This window comes from Chinchilla lanigera, unplaced genomic scaffold, assembly GCF_000276665.1.
Source record: "Chinchilla lanigera isolate Chin_1 unplaced genomic scaffold, ChiLan1.0 scaffold00036, whole genome shotgun sequence".
NCBI lineage: Eukaryota > Metazoa > Chordata > Mammalia > Rodentia > Chinchillidae > Chinchilla > Chinchilla lanigera.
In genome coordinates this window covers 20,703,392-20,723,918 of record NW_004955437.1, presented here as the reverse complement: position 1 = coordinate 20,723,918, position 20,527 = coordinate 20,703,392, and the positions used below count along the sequence as shown (strand labels likewise).

Genomic DNA, 20,527 nt, shown 5'->3' with positions numbered 1-20,527 from the left:
TCTGGGTCCTCAGCCTGGCGCCTGCACTTGGTAGGCAGGCAGATGAGCTGGGCATTGTGGTGCATATCTGTATTCTCAGCATCTGGGGAGGCTGAGACAGGAAGATTCCAAGTTTGAGCATAGCCTGGGAAACTTAGAGAGGGCCTGTATCAAAATAAAAAATAAAAATTAAAAAAGGGTTTGTAGATGTAGCTCAGTATGAAGGCCCTGCTCTGAAGGGACACCAGTATTGGCCTGGGCACTTCATGCCTGTTCTGTGCAAACGTCATCTGTGCCCTGCAAAGGCCGAGGGCAAAGGCTGCAGTGCCCACCCCTGCCTCCTCCTGGCTGTGGCTTGGACAAGCTGGTGGTTCTCGGGAGCCTGCTGTCCTCAGTACTGAAGTGGAGATAAAATTAATAGCATTGGTGTCAGCTCAAGGGTGGCAGGGAGCGGGTGAAATGCACGCGGTAGCATCTGCCAGGTCCTGTCTGGCTGGGGATGCCTTAGACGTTGTGGCTGCCACTCTCCTGTTTTATACAAGAGGTGACTGAGCATACAGAGGTTCAGTAACTTGCTCAAGGTCATCTTTAGAGCTGGGTTGCTGGCTCCAAAGTTCTCCTTGTTCTGGTCTGAGATGCCAGCCTTGCCATGGGACCTCCTGGTGCCTCTCTGCTTGGCCTTGGAGAGTGTGGAAGGGGTGGGTTGCCTGGGGACAGGAGAGACGGACAGACCTGTCTCTCCATTCTAAGTAGCAGTGGCATGTTCCCCATCCCCGGGTGGTGGGGAGAAGGTGCAGGTTGCTGGTGGGTTGAGTCTGGGGCTTTGTGCTGGAGTCGAGGGGAGGTGCCAGCTCACTGCTTGGAGCTGAGGCCCACAGCCCAAACTCCTGGGGGCTTGTGTTTGCTCCTGAGTCCCCACCGCCCTCCAGCCTCCCTTGGCCCGGCTGTGCTGCTCTGGGTAGCCAGGCCAGCGCTCCTGGGTCCCCTTGGGCATCCCGATGGCTCCTCCGTGTGGGTCTGGCCATCTGGGGCTGCTCTCCGCATACACACAGCCCCTCTCCTCTGGGTGGAGACCGCGATGCCATGATAAGGAAGCAGGCTCGGCGGAGTTAACAGCTGAGCCTTTAGATTGGCTGCGGTTGCTGAGCAGCCGAGGGACGCGCTGGGCCCCAGACTCCCCCATGTACTTCAGAGTCTAGTGAGGGGACCATGGCACACTGGAGGCCCAGGTGATACCCTCGCTCTGCTGAAGCGCTGCCTCGTTTCTGTCCCCATGCCTCCAGGTGGCATCCAAGGCCGGAGTCTATGAGATCCTCAACCAGCTGGGCTTTCCTGAGCTGGAGAGCACGGAGGACCAGCCCTTCTCCAGGCTGCGACACCGGTGGCAGGAGCAGAGCCTCGGGCCTGAGCCCTCAGCCGGCAGGGACTTCCTGTAGGGGCTTCCTCCTGGCCTCCGCAGGTCCTCTTCACTGGAGCTGGGCCCAGGGAGCTGGCCTTGCAGAAGTGACTTGCAGCTTCCTGAGCGGCAGGGCGGGGCAGGGAGCCTTGTGGAAGGAGCTTTGTCCAGGACCCACAGTCGGCACAGCTACTCAGAGGCGCGTGGACTCCAAGAGACCTGCTGTGGGCACCTTGCAGACACCTGGCGTTCAGCCCCCAGCAAGCACATGCCCCAAACTGCCAAGCAGCTGATTGTCACCTCTGTCCTCTTCTCCCCTTCTCAGAGGTTCTGATGGCCCAGCACGCGTCAGTTCCTTCCCTTGCTTCCTCCGGCTGCCCCACCTCTGCTCCCCTTTTGCTCCCTGAGCACTGCCCTGGGGACCCCAGCTGCCTGTGGTGGGTGGGTGCATTGATTACCTTAAAGGAAGCTTCACCTGTTGTCTCTCAGCCCCGCCTCCAGCCAGGGAGACTGCAAGGACGACCTGCACGGCCAGGGACAGGCCTTGCCTCTCCGTCCTGTCCCCTGTCCCTTTCCCCTGGGCTGGCGGGATGTGGAGGTCTCTGGGGAGCTGGAAACATCAGGGGACCCTTCTTGGGGATTTAGAAAGTGCTTTTAGAGGCCGACACAGCACTAAATTGCCCTGGCGCCTGGGCCACGGTGCCAGGCCACCCATCTACCCTGCTCAGGCCTCCCCACCCCCAGCCCTGGCAGGACCCAGAGGGTGGCAGAGTCAGGGGTGGCTGTTGGGGTGGCACTTGTGAGCAGTGGAATGCGAGAGACTGGGCAAGGGTGGCGTGAGGGGGTCCGGTGGGTTCCAGGCCAGCGCTGTGGAGGGTCAGAGGGTGGTTGAACTGGCTCCCTGGGGGAGCATAAAGGCCAACCCCACTGAGTTACGTGTCCTGGGATCACCTCTGTCCTCGCTTGGGAGGGTGTGGGGACGGGTGGGAGACAGGACTGGCAGCTGCCCATCGTGCCAGGGCTGCTGTTTGCTGAAACCCAAGGGTTGGGTAGGGGTAGCCCATGTGCCCACCTGGCTCCTGGGGTCAGGGAAGCCTCTCCAGTTGGGCTCATGCATTTCTGCAGAAAGACAGAAGGATGGAGCCGGGTGTGGTGTTGCACATCTGTGATCTCAGCACTCTGGAGGCTGAGGCAGGAGGACCACTGAGAATTTGAGGCTAGCCTGGGCTACATAGTAAGTTTAAGCCCAGCCTGAACTATACAGTGAGACCCTGTCTCAAAAAGACAACAACAAAAAAATAAATAAAACCATCAATAAGACGTGTGTCATTTGTTGATTGTGATATTTGAAAGGGGGAGAAGAGGCCTAAATTGTTCACATCTACCCAGTATTGGAAGATATCGACCCTCTTAGCTGAATTCTTTTGCAGAACTACTGTATATCTGCCCCTACCTTTTCAGGTTCGTTTGTATTTGTATGTGTATTCAAAGGTTTTAGTTTCTTTGCAGACAAGGTCTAGCTGGGGAGTCAGATCAGGGCTGAACTGGGAGGGATCCTTTGTATTCTCATGCTTAGCCCTGATTTTCAGTTGTGCTGGGACCACTGGCCAATCACTTCACCTCTCTGCCTCAGTTTCCCCATCTGTAAAATGGGAGAATAATACTTGCCTACCTACCTCACAGGGGTGTTGTGAGGAATCTTTTTTTTTTTTTTTTGGTATAGAGCTTTTGAGCATTAAAAGCCGCTTAAATGTGAAGTATGCCTGCTGATTTCTGTTTAGTGTGAGACAGACTTTATAGAAATTGACACAAGTTGAGTCCTTGCTCTTTCAGGGCACTGAGAAGTGCCTGTAGCACTTCTGAATCTTAGAGACAGAGGGATTTTGCAGACATCTTTCTGTTTTTACATCCCTGATCATGCCTTACGGTCTCACACTGGATGCCCAAGGCTGCATGCTGTGCCCCTACTTTAATAAAGTGACATAACAATCTAATTCTCACTAAAGTGTGAGAGAACTACTATATCTAGAGAGAGTATATGGAACAGAATGGAACTTAGGACATTTAAAAGTGGATGAACTTCAGAGGCCTCTGTGTTCTTCTCCAACACCCACGGGACCCACCTGGCTCATTCCAGGAAAGCAAGGCAGGGATTTCCAAAGTAGGGTTTCTTCACTTACATAGGGTTTTACGATTCAATCCTTTGCCCTAGGGCATTTAGGTTACTCTGTTTATAGCCTTTTTCTTTCTTTTGAGATAAATGTTGCTACTAATACATGTGCAACTTTTCAAGTGTCCCATTTGATGAATTTTTGCAAATGCAAACATCTGTATAGCTCCAACATCTGTCAAGATACATATAGCTTTATGTGGAGGTTTCTTTTGAACATAAAAATTTATAAACGATGGTTCACACTGCGTCTTCAAACACTCTTTCCATGCAGGTAGTAATTTGAGACTCTTGGGTTGCATCCAGCTGGCTTCGCCACTAACTACAGCCAGGAGAGGGACCCTGGTAGCAGTGCAGTATGGCCTCGGCACAGTGGGGACCATGCACGAGGAGTCTCCCAGGAGCTCCAAAGCTCCCCATGTCCTCCCTGGGATGCGCTTCACAGGTGCTGCCAGGAGGACCTGCCGCAGAGAGCGCCTGACCGTCCCCTGGCGACCACACCTTCCCATCCAACACCTTGCTCGCGCCAGACCTGCTCTGCCCTGTCCTTTCCTGCGCAGCTACTGTAGCCAGGCCTGGGCACACGGGAAGGAAGGGGCTGTTTCCGCCCGCCATCCTGCACCCTAGCAGGGTCTCAAGCTGCCCCAGTTCAAGGCTTGACCGCTATGCTCTCCCTTTGAAAGCCTCATACCCCCACTGTGGCCTGGAGGGCTTCCTGCCGCCCCACCCCCACCCCCGCTTCCTTTGTCTTCAAGGGTGTTCCCCAAGTGACCCGCTTGCACACCAACCGCATCTTGGCACCTGTGGCCCAGAATGGCACCTCTCCCTCCTGCCCCGGCCTCTTTGGGCATCTGCTGTGCTCTACGGGGTGAAGGTGGGCCTTCTCCGGCTCTGCTCTATGAAAATAACCCCAGTTTCCACCTACATATATTAGGGTCCCCCTGAGGTTGTCATTCTCTCTCTTGCCCTGCCTGCTGTGCCATCGCAAATGAGGGTCTCCAGTTCTGCTAACTGTGGCTGCAGGGCAGGAGCTGTGCTGTCTTTGGAGAGTGAGGGGTGGAGGTCGCGGAGGCTGCTATGATCTGGGTGAGAAAGGTGCCCGTTTAGAAGTTTTCCATGCATGCTTTCAGTTTGTCCTCCTTCAGGAATGTTCCATGTGGAAGACTCAGACGGTGGGGGAGTGTGCTCCTTCCACTTTTTAAAAAAGACATGATCTTGCTGAGTCACTAAACTGCCCAGGATATGCTCAAATTGGAAATCCTTCTGCCTCAGCCTCCCAGAGTGCTGAGATCAATTTTTATTATTTATTTATTGACGGGGTCTCTCTATGTACTTCAGGCTGGCCTTAAATTCAATGTATGTCCCAGGCTGGCACTGAGCTTGTGGCAATCCGCCTACCTTAGCCTCCCAAGTGCTGGGATTACAGGTGTGTGCCACCACGCCCAGCCTGAGATTGACTTTTAAAAATTCTTCCTAGCTTTGTGACTCAACATAAAATCTGTTTAATTTTATAGTTCTTGATGATGAATGCCTCCGTGAGGTTGAACTTCTTATGTTTATTGGCCGTTTATGTTTTCTCTTTTTTTTTGTTTTGTTTTTTTTTTTTTTTTTTGGTTTTTCTCCGGTACCGGGAACCGAACTCACGACCTTGTGCTTGCCAGGCAGGCGCTTTGCCGCTGAGCTAAATCCCCAGCCCCTATGTTTTCTCTTTTATGAATCATCTGTGTCCTTTGCGGACTTTTTTTCTTCGTGTTTGTCTTTTTTCCTGATTGTTAAGGTGGCAACAGTTTACACTATATGTTGCACTAATTGTTAGTTGTGAAATCTCAGCAGATACACATGCTGCTGTACAGCCTGTCCTCTCTACCCCCGTGTGCCTCAGTTTACCCTGGAATGCACATGTTCCCACATCCGTAAGCTCGGTTTATTTGTTGTGTTCTTTAGTAGAGTGCTTCCTTGGTCCGGCACCATATTTGGCTTCCTTTATAGTCATCATCTCATTCAACCCTCCAACAAGACTGCAAAGTAACTATTATGACCCGCATTTTACAGACTGACATACTGAGGGTGGTGAGGGCCTGGTTCCAAGCCCTTACTCCTGCCTGGAGTGGCTCCTGGAGCCGGCCCTGACTGGGAATCCTCTGTGCCATTTTTTGCAGTGGAGGAGAAAAATATCCAGAAGAAAGTACAAGCTGGGGTGACTTAGGGAGGGGACTGGGGGGATGTGATTCTTTTGAACCTTCTCGCGTAGTCTTCCTGTTCTCCGACTCAGTGGCCTTCAGTGTTTTTGTGAGGTGCTCTTCACACCCACACTGAGGGCGGGTTTGTTTCTCAGAAGTCACAAGGACTAGGTCTGCTCTGTGTCTGCGACACTGTCCTTTGAAGTTTCGCTTTCCACCGCCTCTCTGTGACTCTGTCACACCGCCCGCCACAGCCCTCGGCAAGTTTGTGCCACAGCCCTGGTCTGTACCACAGCTCTGCTCCACGCTGTCCAGAGCCGGCTCACGTTTCCTTTGAACTCCTGGGCAGCTTCTCTCTGACTTTAGCACCAGAAGTTCATGAAAGCACCCATTTCTCCTCTCCCACCTTGGCAGGGGAGGCCACCAGGCTTTTTATGTATTGGTCCATCTGATAAGGGAAAAAAGTCTTCTATTTTTATCTCAATATGATTTTCCCAGGTTACCAATACATTTGGAACATCATTTCATATATTTATCAGACACTTGGATTTACCTTCATTATGTATTTGCCCATTTTCCCACTGGGTTGTCCTTTTATTTATTGATTTACTTTATCTTTTAATATTTGGTTTTTTGAGGTAGGACCTCACAAGTGTAGTCCAGGTTGGCCTTGAATTCACTATATAGCCAAGCTGGCCTCACACTTGATGTGATCCTCCTGCCTCAGCCTCCAGGGTGCTGGCCTTATGGGGGTGCACCACCATACCCAGCCTTTAGGTTGTCTTTTTTAAATTAATAGGTTAAAATTTTAATGCAGTCTATTTCATGGTTAGATAGGTGGATGAATGAACGGTTCTTTCTCCTAGTTCATCTCATCTCGCAAATTTCTTATTTTGTCAAAGAGAAGTAGGATGATCCTATTGTAGTTAAGATGTAGTCATGTTTACACATTTTGTGTCTTTATAAGAGGCCTTTCCTGCCCAAAGTTTTCTGTGTCTTTCCTGTATTTTATTTGAATAACCTTACAGTATTGTCTTTTGCATTTTATTCTTTAATTGATCTAGAGTAAATTTTTATGAATGACATGAGAGAGACCATAGTTTTTTTTTTTCCAAATAGATTTGCAGTCACCCACCTGGTTTAGTGAGTAACCCCATGTCCCCGTGACTTGTGCTGCAGTGTTTGCCTATGTTAGTGCCTCTGTATCCTGGATCTATATATATAGACCCGAGCATCAGCCATCCTTCCACTAACCACCCCGACCCTCCCCATCCTCAGGAAGATGGAGATGGGTTGGAACCAGCCAGCCCCTCCACTGTCCAAGGAACTGGGCAAGGTCCATAGCAGGTCATGTGACTCAGGTGGCCAATCAGGCCCAAGGAGAACTTAGTCCAGGCCTTTGGATGAAGGAAGGGACCAGACACAAGGACCTTAGCTATTCTTGTGGGATTTTAGGCCAGGCTAGAAGTGGCTTTGGTTGTCACACAGCCAGGAGGTAAAAGCGGGTCTGAGCATGAAACCAACATTCGCAGGCCAATGGACTTGAGCTGAGGGTTGGCTCCTGATCACAGCTACAGCTATGTACTCTTGGCCTTGGAGAATTTAACTTAGAAATTAATGTGCTGAGCCCCTTGTGCTTAGCTGAGTTGGCTTGTGCTTTTCGCCATTGGAGGGAGCCATAATCTCTGTATGCTCCACTGTCATCCATTGATTTTTCTCCAGTACAGGGAATCAAAGCCAAGGGCTACATCCCCAGCCTGCCTGCCCCTATCTATCTATCTATCTATCTATGTATCTATCTATCTATCTTGTTTTGAGGCAAGGTCTCCCTAGGTTTCCCAAGTGGGACTTCAGCATGCGAGCTGTCTGTCTCAGCCGTCCTCAGTGCAGGGATTGGAGGTGTGTGCCACAACACCTGACTTCTTCCACCGGTTTCTTTTTCTTTTCAAGGTCACATTCTTTCTTGCTCCTCTTTTTCCTCTCCCACTGTCCTTCTTTCCTCACTTCCTTTTTCTTCTTTTTATGTTTCCTGATTGTTCTCATGTACTTTCATTTGCAAACAGATTTTAGAATCAATACAGTAACTATTTTTTTAAAAAATGCCATTGTATTTTGATTGATATCATTTAATTTATTGGCTAACAGAAAATTGACACTTTGGCAATGTTGAGTCTTTCTATTAATGAACATGCTTTTCTATTAAAACTTTCATATCTTAATAAAAGTTGTCACCCTCTTGAGTTTTGTTGCAAGTTTCCAGCAGCTTTATAAAAATGGGAGATAGCTTTCCATGTTCAACATTTTGCAACAGTTTGAATAACTCATGGATTATCTCTTGCTAAAAGGTTTCATAGAACTGTTAAAATTGCCTGAGTATTTTTAAGGGACGCATCTCTCTTAGTTACTTTCCTCATTGCTGAGACAAAATACATGATACCTACAAGATCAAGGAGGAAAGGTTTATTTCAGCTTACAGTTTATAGGTTTCAGTCCATCTACAAACTGGTTCCAAGGCAGAGTAGCATGGCAGAGGGGCGTCACGTAGGAGGAACAGTCCATGGCAGGGCAGACAGGAGGCAGCGAAGCAGCAAGCAGCCTGCCTTCTTTCTGTCCTTTTATATTCCATCCAGGTGACAAGTCTGATTTTTGGTGCCACCCACACCTAGGGCAGGCCTACCCTCTTCCATAAACCCATTCAGCCACACCCATAACTATGCTAGTTCAGCTAGGGGACTAATCCAGATATCACACGCCCTTGATCTATATTCACACACTCTAGATCCAACTACCTCCAAAAAGCCACATCTCTGAGCACATGAGGATTTTGGGAGACATTAGATACAAGCCAAGACATTTTAAATGAACTTTTCAGTTTTTTCTAAATGTATTAGTCTGTTCAGGCTTTTAACTTTTCCTTGCATCAGTTTTGGTGAAATACCAACATTTTTCCAGAACATCATTCTGACAGAAATCTGTCAAGATTTTAAAATTTGTTAATGTAAAATAAATCATGTGCAATAGTCTCTTAAATGTTCAAATGCTTCCTTGGCATCTGTAATTGTGCCTCCTTGCACAGTTTTAATGTTTGTGAATGTTGTGCATGTTTGTCATCTTTGCCTATTTTACTGTGTATTGTTTGTGGATGATGTCGTTTTGACAAACTACACTGTGCTTATTTTGCCTGTTCTGGTCTTGCCTGGTGGACGTGTCACTGTGAACCAGCCTTTGGGAGCCTGGCTGTCCCAGACAAGCAGGTGTTCACAGTTTCTGTCCTTGGAGGTGTGACGGGACCCACTGAAAGACTGGAGCTGCTAAGTACAAGTTCTGTTGGGTTGCTGGGTGGCTTCCCCACCACGGCAGCTGCTTGTGGCTATTTTCTGGGCTTATAAGACAGGAATGAATGCAGATGTGCTTGTGTTTGACATAGAAGGTTATGCATTACGCTTTGGGCTATGTTTCTTTCTGAGGGTTTTACCAGCCTGGAAGGGAAGCCCTGGGTAGAGGGATGGCACGGAAGTCCTGAGCTCATGGATGTTGGAGTGCACTCTCTTCCTCCCCATCACAAGGACTGAGGCTGAAGTTCCAGGGACAAATGCCAGGTTAACAAGCGGATGGAATAACAGGCTTATTTAACCAGTTTTGTGTGACACAAGAGACATCAGAGAGAAAGATGCCAAGACCCAGGGGAGAGTATTTTTTTTTTTTTTTTTTTTGGCTTTTCTCCGGTACCGGGAACCGAACCCACAACCTTGCGCTTGCCAGGCAGGCGCTTTGCCTCTGAGCTAAATCCCCAGGCCCCAGGGGAGAGTATTTTTATGCTTAGGTTCCAAGCAGAATGGACAACCATGTAGAAATGTGATTGGACCAAAGCTTGTGGTTGAAAGCTGGGCTGGCAGCCCAGCCAGGCCGTGTGCTCAGATGCTTCCCAGCCTCTCTATGTGGCCCAGAGTGGGCAGGACCCTCTGGAATGAGGGTGTGAAGGGAGAGGGTGACTTTTGCAGATTTTATGGCTGGCTTTGAGGGGAGGGCTTCTCATTTCTATGGCCATCCTTGGGAAGAGGAGTTCTGGTTCCAATGGCTTGCTTTTGGGGAGAATGAGGCAGGAGGACAGGAGCAGGTCAGGGAGAACTTGTTTCTGAGGCCTCTAGTCTCCTTTAGTTCAAAGGACTTGGCACACCAAAGTGCTGCACTTTGGGGTGTCATTGTCTGAACCCCCCAACAGGGCCACGGAAGCCCTGGGAGCAGGAGCGGACGTAGGAGTCTGGGTGAGGGGAGCCCTGATACCCTGGGGGGGGCTGTGGCCATGCGAGGTGACCACTCCTTAGATGGCCACGTCCCTCCCTCTGTGCCAGGCTGTTGCACCAAGTACAGGCCCTCAGGCCTCACCTTGGGTCCCCCAGCAGGGCCCTGGCTGACCTCCCAGCCTGACCCGCTGTCCTCTTAGCGGAGGATGGGCAGGGGTGCAGCTCCCTAAAGAGCTTTGCTGGGAAGGACTTGCCGAGGAGGAAGGTGGCCTGAGCAGAGGTGTCTTTCTGTGGGGCTGTGTGCGGGTGAGGGGCTAAGCCTTTGTGCCCTCCCACATCACCTGCAGTAGCAACCCTGAGTGTCTCCTGGGTGACTAGACACTTAGGCTCTGATATGCACCTGATGAATCCCTCCACCTCTCCCAGCGACCCCTCTCGTCTCTAAATGGGGCAGATAGTACTCTCCTAGAGGCCACCTTTGAGTGGAGCGGGGCCAGAACAGATATTCTCCGATCATCAGCGACCTCTTCCAGTCGGCCGGCTCCCAGGCAGGCCTCCCCAGCGGTGGGCACATGCGTGGTCTCAAACCTGCTTTCCTGCTTCTGGGCCCACGCTACTCACGGGGACCGGAGACATGGTGGGGAGCTGCCTGCTCCAGGTCACCCAGCAAGTATGGGACGTGTCCCAGCACACACGTCTGGCCTGGGAGGCTCTGGGAACGCCTTCCTCCAGAGGGGCGCTCTTGCTCGCTTTTATTGATACAACAAAGACAACCCCTAAAAAAAAAAATTTTAGAAATAGTGGGGAAACAGAATTGGAGGACGAATGAAGGGGAAATCTAACCATCCAGCCTTTGCTGGCCAAGGCCCAGTGTCATTGTCAGACACATGACAGATGATGACAAGAATGAGCTACTGTGTCAGCAGCAGGGGCCCTGCAGCACCTGCTTATGGCACAGATAAGAAGCCCAAGGCTCGTTCCTGGCCTGTGAACTGATTTACACGGTCTTCTTAAAAAGCAAATCTGTGTGGTCGACGTGGTTTCCAAAGGCCTTGAAAGCCATTTGGGTTCTTACGGGCTGGGGATTTAGCTCAGTGGCACAGTGCCTGGGGTCATGAGTTAGATTCCCAGTACTGGAAAAAAAAAAAGCCGTTTGCATTCTTAAGTAAGTTATATAATTCCTGCTTTCTCATTTGCTCCATGAATTGGTTCTGCAAACTTTGTTTTTGTTTTGTTTTTAAAAATCGTAAACAGATGGATGTGTTTCGATCGCTGCTCCAGCTTAAGCACAGGACTTTCTGTTTCTTCTCTGCTCAGCTTGCTCTGTTGGTGGGGATGGGATCTAGCCAGGGTGGACACCTCTCCCAGGGCCACTCCCTGGGCTCCCTCCAATGGCCAGGGAAACCTGGGGATGGAAGGGAAGGACAGGTAAGAAGAGAAGGGGCTGGTTTAGCCTGCATGACTTTAAGCAAGCTGCCTCTTGTCCTGCCTTGGGGTCTTCACTGCCACTGACGGGGTCAGCGTGACAGAGAGAAGCAGGGTGAGCCTGCTGAGCGTGGTGGCTGACACAGAGGGGTGATTGGTCAGTGCTGTCCACTTTCCTTCAGGCACCTGGGATTCCAGGATCCAGCCTTGGCCTCCCCTGGTATTGCGGAGGGAGCTGGGGTCTGCTCAGAGACCACCCCAGGCATGCTATGTGCAGCCTGTGGGAATAACTCACAAATGCTCAAGAGAGCAGAGAAGCCAGGAAGGCCATGAATGGCACAGTCCAAAACACACCAACGCGGAGCGAGGCGCTGGCCAAAGGGAGGTCCCTGAGCAGGCCCTTCTGCCCCGGCTGGGAGGATCGCAGTGGTTTTGGGCACACCTGGGCGCCACCTCAGTCCTGCAATAGCTGAGAGGCCACTGGCCATCCATATCCCTGGTTCCAATTCCACCTTTGTCAGCAGTGAAGGGCCTGTGGGGCCTTGGGCATGCTGCCAAACCTCGGTGAGCCTCGGTTTCCTCATCTGTAAGTGAGGCTCTTAGGGAAGTGAAGGAGCTCATGCATGTTGACGGTGGACCTGTCCCACAGAGGGCACGTAAGCCATGTAGATTTTTTTGTATGAAGTGAAAAGGCCCTGATGCACCTTTCTGCCCTTGGCATTTGTGCTGAATCTGCCTCTGAGGCGCATGTGCCCAGGGCAGGGGACTTGGCTGGCTCTGGTTGGAAGTCCTAGCCTCCAAAAATGCTTGCTCCCTAGGTTCTGGGTCTCTAGTTGTTTCTGGGTAAGCAAGGAAGGAGCACTGCTCCTCTCTGCAAGGGAGAGCCCCCCACCACAGAGAGGAGATGGGGAGTCTGGGCCAGAGCTGCCCCTCCAGCCCAGGCCAACTTTTTCTAATTTGTTTTCTCAGGAGGAGCATGTCTCTCTCTCTGTGTCTCTCTCTCCCCACCCTCTCTCTTCCAGTCCCCCCCTCCCCCTCCCCATCTTTTTCCTATCATCTCCCCTACCTCCAACTCTCACTTCCCACACACCTGTCCTCGCAACATTCTGTTCTCTGTTGTCAGTGGTCTGAATTTAATTTGGTCCATCTCATGTTTTTCTGTTTGTGGATGTTTTCCAGCACAAGGCTTCATGGGAATGCTGAGATGGCCCCTACCCTCCACGAGCTCATAGTCCTACAAAGAATGGAGTCAGGAACACATGTCAACATTCATTCCTCCATTTAGCAATGTTTATTGCACACCTATTATGTGCCAGGCTTGTGCTGGAAGCTGTGCAGTGGTATGACAGAGTCCTAGGTGGAAAGTCCTGAGGTCCCATTCAGCTTTCCATCTTCCCCTCCTGTCCAGGGCTCACTGATGTCAGGAACAGTGTAAAGGAAGGGTGTGGGGAGGTTCCTGGGAGGGCTTGGGGTCACCGTAGCCCTGGCAGGAGTGTGAGGAGGTCTCTTTGTACTCCACTGTGTCTGAGTCCTACCCTGAGGGTGGAACAGTGGGCACAGAAAGGCAGGCTGTGAGAAAGAGCTTGGTGGCTTCTGAAAAGGTTACACACAGAACTACCGTATGACCCAACAATTCCTGCCTTACATGTACAGCCATCCGAAAGGACAGAAAGCAGGAACTCAGCAGATCCTGTGCACCAGTGTTCACAGCAGTGCTGTTTGCCAGAGCCAAAGGGAAAACAACCCAAGTGTCTATTGACGGAGGAATGGATAAGCAAAATGCGGTGTCAACATCCAATGGAATATTCTTCAGCCAAAAATGAGTGGAATTGTGATGCCTGCAAAACGCAGATGGCCTGGAGAACATCATGCTAAGTGAAAAAGCCAGGCACAGCAAGTAAATATTGAGTGATTTTACTTATACGAAATACACAGAATAGGCAAATTCATGGAGACGGAAAATAAAATAGAGGTTACGAGAGACCATAGACAAGTTATTCAAAAGATTTGTTTTGAGCATGGTGCAAATGTTGGGGTCCAGCCGGTGGTGACGGTCACACAACACTGTGAATGCACTCAATGCCGCTGAGGCTCACACTTACAATAACGTTATATTACAGATGTTTTTAGCTATTTTTTTAAAGCAAGTGGCCAAGTGGCCTGGGAAGGTGTCTCCCCCAAGAGCAGCCCTTCAGCGCAGCCACCCTCCCGCCTGGTGTTGAGGAGACCACACTGGGGAGCCTGGGGTAGTCAGTGTCACGCACAGCAGGGACTCTGAGGGGCCCCACAGTGGGACTGACAGAGAAGGTTTGCAATAAGGCGGGGAAAAATGGGCTGCCTCATTTCTAAGATGGGGAAATGTGAATCTGGCTCATAAGGGTGCTGGGAATATGCTAAAAGCTAAAATCTCTACAGCGCTTGAAACACTACAGTGAGTGCTTCAGAAATGTGAACGTTTAGTGCGATGGTACCTTGGTTCACGAACTTCATGTGTCCCATGGTCCTGGGGAAGATGGCCGCCTTCCTGTTTGTGTGGGGAAGATGGCCACGGCTGTGTTTGTCACCTGATGCAGAGTATGGGAAGGGAGGCAAAATTTTGTTGAATGCTTCTATTTGTGAACCAAATTGTTCTTGAACAGGAGCGTTCGTGAATCGAGGTTTTACTGTATCTGTTTCTGCTATGTGCAAGAGAAGAACAATAGAAGTGAAGGAAGTGAGGTCTTGGAGTTGCTCCAACTTGGAAAAGCGCTTTGCAAAGTAGATTCCCATGAGGCCCGAGAGCCCACATTGTCTCTGTGGACGGTGAAGGGGGAGGCGGGGTGGTGGCAATGTCTTCCCCTGACCACTGCATCCTGCAGTGGCAGGTGGAGTGTGAGGAACAGGAGAGGGACACATGCGTGTCAGCCTTGGGTCAGCCTGGTTCCGTGACTGAGCAGCCTCACAAGAAGTTCGGGTTTCCCAGGGGGAGAGCCAGTGTGCTGCCAGCAAGCTGACGTGGCTGCTTGTTCATGATGAACCTAGGACCCAGCTGTTGTGGTGATTAACTGTGGTCCAGATGTGCTGTTGAGACTCCGTGGTACACAACAGGTCTTGATTATAACCCAAACAACAGCAGCTGCTCTACTCTTAGCTGGCCGAGGTTGAGAAGTGGCCTGTGGGAGGAGAGAGGCAGAAGAATCCACTGTCCCACAAGCTCGGGATGGCGGTGCTCGTAGATGGGTGGAGAAGGGGCCACAGGGGCCACCCAGCCCTGCTGCTGTGTGTCAGGATGAGCAGCTCATGGAATCAGGGTGGATACCCTCTGAGCCGGAAAGCTGCTTAGAAGTTATTATTCTAGCCCGCTTGCTATATGGCTGGAAGCCCAGGGTCTGGAGGAACAGTTTTATATGGTTGCCACATGTTCAAGAGAGCTGTAGAGAGTTGGACTCAGAACTGGACCAAAGCCAGGGTCCAGAGGATTGAGTTCTACGCCTGGGCCTGGGGTGAATGTGTGCTTGGGGTCTTTTCATTTGTGGCCCCAGTTGGGTGTCAGTCCTTGACTGCTCTCCAGGGTCCTGTTGGGACTGAGGTTTACCTGTCTTTGCAACTAGCTGTAACCCTAACTCCCCACAAGAATGTCACCTGTGACTGAAGTCTCAACTGTACCAACACCACTCTATTCCCAAGAGCAGAAGCCCAGGTGGATGTTCCGTCTTCCCCTGACCTCAGGAGTGCAGTAGCCAGCTGGGCTGGGGAAGTCATGGCTGGAAAGGACCTCACTGGGGAGGGGAGGGATCCTGTGGTGGGCCTCACCACTCGGGGGTCAGAACCTACCTAGGCCAAGTTGCCACTGGCTCTACCCCAGAGAAAGAGCTGCCCAAGCTAGGACTGACTCAGGAGTCACAAGAGGAAGCCAGCACCTTTCACAATAGGCTCTGGGGTGGCCAGCACCTCCACCTGGGTAGCACGTGACTTCTTCACAGGAAGAGAGTGAGGGAAACCTGTCACATAGACGAAACTCAGTCCAAGGAATTTAATTGAAACAAACACAAGAGATTCAGTGGTCCTTCCACCTTACCTCACAGGAGACTGAAATAAATGTAGATGTGTAGAATCCTTGAGCCACCACCAGGGCTGGGCATTATAAGGTTCTGAACTAAGGGCTTCATCCAAACCCAAGACAGCTCCCTTGGAGGCAGCGATAGAGAGCAATACCTAGACCTGGCAGTAACGGAAGGCTTCCTGGAGAAAGTTACCGCTCAAGCTGAGGCCTGAAGGTTGAGGGGAACTTAGGGCAGGGGAGAAAAATTCCAGGCTATATGGAAAGCCAGAAAGACTGTGGCCAGCAGAAGAGTTCATAATGATGTCAGTGAGGCAGGGCTTGGTGAGGGAGGCGGAGTTGAAGGAAAGTTAGCATGTGGCTCATATTAGGGAGTTCCTGCCTTACCCAGGAGCCACTGGGAACCGTGAAGCACTTCAGCCAGGCAATGACATGGCTAGTGTGTGTCCGAGCTGGCTTCCCCAGAGATGGGCCCTGGGACAGGGCTCCAGGGCAGGTGGTTTCTGTGGGAGGTGATCCCAGAAAGCCCCAGTGGAGGAATGGGGTGGTTAGACTAGGAAGGGCTGCCAGGAAAGCATGTGTGATCATGCGGGTCACCTCGGGACTGCTGGGGGACTCTGGGAGCCGGCATGGAGTGTGCCCCGCAGTAGGCCCCCAGCAGGAGGGAGCTGGGAGTTTGTCCACCAACTCTCACCACTCATTGGCTAAAGGTTTTTGGGCCTTGACACTGTGCCCCAGCACTTCCGGCTTTCCCTTGAGGTGGGCAGTGGGGCCCAGGGGGACCTGCGAGCAGGGGTGCAACTAGAGTGGGGTGTGAAGGGCTGTGGAGAGGGAGCCAGCATCCCCGGGGCCACCAGGATTCTGGAGGTGGAAGGCCACGCAGGGTCACAGCAGGAAGCCAGTGGCAAATTCCAATTATAATGATGTGAGGATGGTTTATTTATAACAAAGACAGGGGCCATGGGGGCAGGAGGGGCCCTCAGGATTGGCAGCCACAGAGCTGTGACCACCGTAGGTCTAAAGGGGTGAACGGAGAGGTTGTTCCCAGAACTGGGAAGGAGATGTGCAGAAGCCTCACAGAGCCTGCCCACAGCCACCTCAACAGGACACTGAGGGGAGCAGGGACCCAGCCTCTGCACTCTACCCCAATCTCCTGCCCAATGATGGGTCGTCCTGCCCCCGGGCCAGGGCAGGATGGGATAGCACAAGGGCAGTGGACGGTACCTGGCAGAGGAGGTAGTTTTCAAGCAGATGGGGCTCAGGTCTCTGTGTCCACATGGGGCAGAGATGAAGATGTCATGTTGGGTCTTGAGTAGGGGCTGGGGGCTTCACTGTAGCTGCCCTTCAACAACAGTGGTCACTGTTTCTCCTTGGTCACCCCAGCTCTTCTCCCCTAAGACACACCTCTCCTGATCCCTGCAGCTCTCCCCAAAGCTGTGCTAAAAGTGGGGTGCCCAGGACTCAGACATCTGGCTCTTTGTGCCTCTAACTTTGACCACAGCAAATCCCTTCTTCCTCTGCACCTCAGTTTCCCTGTATGTGAAACCAGGAGGGCTACTCAGATGACCATTCAGGCTGCTCAGATGACCTCCCAGGCCCTCTTCCACAGCAGCAGGAGGCATTGTGTTCCCTTTTTAAACAGTCACTGGAAGGGAGTAAAAGAAACATTGTCCTCTTGGAGGAACTGAGGCCCAGGCAAAGGAGGGACTTGATGAGTAATCCCCACCCACTCCTGCTTGCACTTTCCAGAGAGGTGTGGCCCACACGCATGTTTGTTTTAAGAAGCCCAACAGCTGGCATGAAGTTCCAAGGCCTCTCTTGTGCCCTTGTCTGTGTGTGTAGCTGTGAACAGAATTGTGAGAGTGCATAAGAACGGTGGTTTCCACCAGGCTTCTAGACTGCTAATCCCTCCTGCCCTGCCTGGGGATTTAGCGTCAGTACAGTGTCACTGCTTGACTTTGAGCCAGTGGGTCCTGCAGCAACCTTAGATCTTAATTTGTAGGCAGCTTTGAAGAGCCCCTCTGAGAATGACCCTGCACAGCCAGGACCTGAGCAGCCCTGACGCTTGTCCCTGGCCCCACAGGCCTTGCCCTAGGCACATGAAGCAAAGCCTACTCCTTTTGATACCAAACCTGAAACTCTGGGGCTTGCTGTGTCCCGTGCTTGGGGGCCTCCAAGACCACCTTGTTGGAACCATGGTTTCCTCATGAACTGGGGTGAGAACAGAGCTTTCTGGCACGTGCACATGGGTTCTGTCTGGAGTCAGCTTTTCCAAGCTGACGGCCCTGGGTCAGTGGTGCCCTGCATGTACGTTCTCTTTGGCTTGTACTGTTTGCACCCTTGGGTTTATTTTCACAGTGAAATTAACTGCCACAGTTAGAAATCAAACTGAGCTTTCTGGTTACTTGAAGAAACCAGAAGACCTGGCAGCACTGGGCTCCTATTCGTGCCCCAGCGTGTTTAGACCACAGTGGAACTGCAGCTCTCCGGCCCCCAAAGAGATGAGACATGCACTGTCCTGTCCACCACAGCCCCCACCCTGCCTGTGGTCATCCAGCTGGAGCTGAAGACGGTTGCCATCTACCACCAAGCTTGTGCTGCTTTTTCTTAGGTCAGAGGGTGGTGAGCAAAGTAAAGTATTTTGGATTTTGCACATTTCCAACAAAAGTAGAAGAAATTTATGTTTATTACCTGCCTGGGTTGCTGATACAGAAGTTTGGTTGTTTGGTCCCTGTCCTTGCCTCTACTACACCACTACCATCGTTGTCACCCTTACACCATATTTACTGGCTTTCTCTCAAGCTGTGTCCACAGTGACGCGGGGCATGGCAGTCCCTGACTTGTCAGAGAGGCTACATGGCAGACAGAGAGAGAGCAAACAGAGAGACTGGGGCAGAAGGAGTCGGCTCTAATATGATGGGAAATTTACCAGGCCAGAGGGGGTTGGGACAGTAAATTTTTAAAAAATAAAAAAAGATAAGTTCGTGATACTGGTATACTGCTACTGTTCTATTTTTTGTTTGTTTGTTTCTCATTTACTACTCTCTTTAAAATAGAAAAAACCTTAACAGACAAAAAAAGAAAGGGCTGCAAGAGGGAAGGGTCTTAAATGATGAGCTGTAAGCAACTCCGTGTGGGAGCTCCTGCTTAGAGTTGTAGTCCTTGTAGCAGTGACTGTCAGGATGGAAAATGTAGGTGGGCTGAGGCAGTTTGGAAGGACAGACTTGGGTTTGGCCTGTAAACTCAGTCACTTCAGTGAAAAAAGTCTGAGTCTGTTGAGTATAGCGGTGACTCCTGTAATGCTAGCCACTCAGGAGGCTGAGGCAAGAGGATTACAAGCTCAAGGCCAGCTTTGTCAATTTAGCAAGGCCCTGTCTCAAAATAAAATAAGAGCTTGGGATGTATCTCAGTGGTAGAACGCTTGCTTTGCATGGATGAGGCCCTGCATTCAACCCTCAGTAACGTTTAAAAATAAAAAAGCCTGTTTGAAACCTGGGATGGGAACATGAAGACAGGCCCTGGCTCCCACAGTGAGATCTTGTGTCAGAGCACACTGGTCCTCTCAGAGTCCTCTGTAGTTACCACACAGCCCCACTCCGGTTCCCCGGAGGCTCCCCCAGAAGCCCTTGTGGGGCATATTCCATGCAGGTTGCCCCTGTCAGGTGGTGCAGACAACTGGCACTGTAGTGGAATGTCAGGTCCCCGTGGTTCATGTGGCACTTCTCTTCATGTGAGCCAGATATCGGAGACCGGTCACAAGAGCCGAGGAGGTCGTCATCCCAGCCATGGTCTGCATCCCAGACTTGCACCCTCAGAGGCCCCCCTGTGGCCAGGAGCACCTCTCCAAAGTCCAGCCGGGTGGCCCACTTGGGGTTGTTATTGTTCCACACTGTGCCGGTCCTCAACTCCTGCTTGCCAAAGAAGACCTTCACATAGGCGTCTGTAGCAGTGAACCAGTCCCCCCACAGATTCTTAGCTTGGACTATGGTCACCTGCAGCCGGGCCAGGCCCCTGTGTTTTGGACAGCAGTCCCTGGTGGTGACTGCTGAGCCCAGGCACACACACTGGCACGGGTTGTGGGGGCTTTTCTGCTGCCCCGGCGGACAGGGCCGGCTGCAGTCCCTCCAGCGTGCCCTGCCCATCAGGTACTTGCTCACTGCCTGCTTCAGTGCCTCCCTCCGTGGGTCCTGGTTCCCCACTAGCACATGCAAGGGCTCCAGGCTGTAGTCTACCAGGCTGGGATTCTTGGGCAGAGAGGTCACCCAGGCTGAGAACTGCTCGGGCCCAGCTTTGCTCCCGAACAACAGGTCATACATGGATTCCTGCTGCCCACCAACCACTTCACAGTGGCGCTCACGGTAGGCCTGGTGGAAGGAGGTCGTCATCTTGTGCTGCTTCTTCTTCTCCTCACAGGCCTTGTATTCAGATGAGGCACTGGCCTGGCTGCTGATGCTGACCTGGGCCTCGACAGTCAGGCAGTCCCCTACCTCGTCAGCCGTAAGCCCATTCAGGGCCAGCTCGCAGGTGTGCAAGGCGGTGAGGGCCAAGATGCGGCCACCCAGCTCCACACCCCGGATGAAGTGGGTGCCGTACTCAGAGATGAGCTTGTGGTAGTCAGGCTCGGTGGAGGCGTTCAAGTTGGGGGGCAGTTCCTGGAGAGCCTTCCTGAAATCAGGGTGGAGCGGGGGAGTGTGCACCAGGCGATAACTGTGAGGAGAGAGAAAGAGTAGGTTTGCTTACCAGTGGGTAGTATTTTGACTATTAAAGAACTCCTTCCAGATTGCCCAAGGTCACGTGTGAGGGCAGAATACGACTTAAACCAGGGGACCTGGCTCCAAAACCAAGCTCTGGGGTACTGAGCTGGCAGGAAGCCTACCGTGTTGCTCCTTGGGGACCTAGTTACTTTGTGCAGGTATTTCCTCTTTTTCTTTCTTTCTTTTTTTTTTTTTAATTTTAGAAATAAAAGGAGGAAAATACTAACAGATGGACAACGTTTTACAAAATAGCAAAGGATCAGTACAGACATTACAGAGTTACAAACAGAGTGGTAGGGAATTAACAATGCTTATTGTATTACATATTGATATCTTCAAT

The 20,527-nt window shown here is 51.4% G+C and overlaps 2 protein-coding genes across 5 annotated transcripts in view; one reads left to right on the top strand and one right to left on the bottom strand.

Moving 5' to 3' along the window:
- Pald1 (phosphatase domain containing, paladin 1) overlaps nt 1–2,591 on the top strand; it is a 77,763-nt gene extending 75,172 nt beyond the window's left edge. For all 4 annotated transcript variants that reach the window (XM_005390054.2, XM_005390053.2, XM_005390055.2 and 1 more), the window contains exon 21: nt 1,263–2,591. In XM_005390054.2, the coding sequence (XP_005390111.1) occupies nt 1,263–1,415 (153 nt within the window). In that variant the 3' untranslated portion in view covers nt 1,416–2,591. The remainder of the gene's footprint in view (nt 1–1,262) is intronic.
- Nucleotides 2,592–18,842: 16,251 nt separating this feature from the next.
- The window catches only part of Prf1 (perforin 1 (pore forming protein)), a 4,165-nt gene continuing 2,480 nt past the window's right edge, over nt 18,843–20,527 (bottom strand). The window contains exon 3 of the mRNA XM_005390052.2: nt 18,843–20,140. Coding sequence (XP_005390109.1) covers nt 19,012–20,140 — 1,129 coding nt within the window. The 3' untranslated portion in view covers nt 18,843–19,011. The remainder of the gene's footprint in view (nt 20,141–20,527) is intronic.